The sequence below is a fragment of the Egretta garzetta genome, unplaced genomic scaffold (genome assembly GCF_000687185.1).
Source record: "Egretta garzetta isolate BGI_Z169 unplaced genomic scaffold, ASM68718v1 scaffold14, whole genome shotgun sequence".
NCBI classification, from domain to species: Eukaryota; Metazoa; Chordata; class Aves; order Pelecaniformes; family Ardeidae; genus Egretta; species Egretta garzetta.
Window position 1 is genome coordinate 7,685,021 of NW_009259588.1, and position 1,231 is coordinate 7,686,251.

Sequence of the window (1,231 nt, forward strand, 5' to 3'; positions counted from 1 at the left end):
TGCTGTTTTCCCTCAGGGAAGCCTTCAGGTTTTAGTTAGGCAGCGTTAAAAACACAAGGTGGATGGATGCTCGCTCGACAAAAAGCTGAAGGACTCCCTCCCCACTGTGCCATCGCAGGATGTTTTCAAATGGCAGGTTTTGCTCCAAGTAAGCCTGAAAGAGCTCATCACCCCACCCCCTCTCTCGTGGCAGGTGAAACCACGGGGGCATACACCACCCCTCTCACCCCCCACACCTCCCATCCTTTCAAGCTGAAAGCAGCTGGAAGGGTTACTAAAAGGAATTGAGTCAAGCGCCTCTCCAACTACCGGGCTGCATCAAGAAGGCACAACATAAGCAATGGTAAAGTCAGTAAACAAAATTTTACTGTAATATTTCATAACACAGATACTGTATTTCTCTTTTAAGTGTAAAGCTACCGTCTTACACAAGAAAGATGGACAGACCCTTTTCCAAGACTAATATGGATACAATAAATATGGAGTTTTACATACTAGATCTGTACACAGAAACTTTTTCCCACAGCCATAAAAATTTACATTTAACAGTGCAACATATAATTTAATCCTTTATTTATCTGACATAGGATGTTTACTTACTAAACACAAGCAACTACCTGGTTTTAATATACATATTTTATATATATATATTTTATATATATATATTCAACAATCTGTACAGGTTTCTAAACATAAAACTCCAAAAAGGCACAATCGTCTATACAACATGTACAAAAATGGCTGGAGCTGACAAGAAACAACAATTATTGGTCAAGAGTTCATGATTGCACGAAGATTAGTAATGGGTTTGTGTCAGAAAAATGTGCTTTAAGGAAAGGAAGGTTTGCAAAGAAACCTGTAAGTGTTATAAAAAAAAGAACAAAACCCAACAAAAAACAACCCCCAAAATAAAAACACAATGAAAAACAAAAACTAGGTTGCTATTACAAGTCTATCCTCATCGTCACTGCTGCCATCGCTAAACTGCACCGTATTTTGCCGCCGGGGCAAGGTGGCTGGCCTGTGTACCTGTCTGTCCGGGGAGACAGTTCGGTGGACTGGGGACTTGGTTAACGGGTCGGGATTCGCCTTGGAGCGGGGCTCCGCCGGGGCAGCCCTCTTCGCCTGGAGGGAAGGGACATCGCGCTTTGGCTTGGCGGGGTTTGTGAGGTCAGTCTTTTCGGGATCCGCTTTCCCCGGACCGTTGGGTCGCTCGTAGTCGGTCAGCGGG

The 1,231-nt window shown here is 43.7% G+C and overlaps 1 protein-coding gene across 1 annotated transcript in view; it reads right to left on the reverse strand.

The window, feature by feature from the left end:
• Positions 1–933: 933 nt before the first annotated feature.
• HIVEP1 (HIVEP zinc finger 1) overlaps positions 934–1,231 on the reverse strand; it is a 34,800-nt gene continuing 34,502 nt past the window's right edge. The window contains 1 exon segment of the mRNA XM_035893443.1: positions 934–1,231. This exon segment is cut by the window's right edge and continues 34 nt beyond it. Within this exon segment, the coding sequence (XP_035749336.1) occupies positions 934–1,231 (298 nt within the window).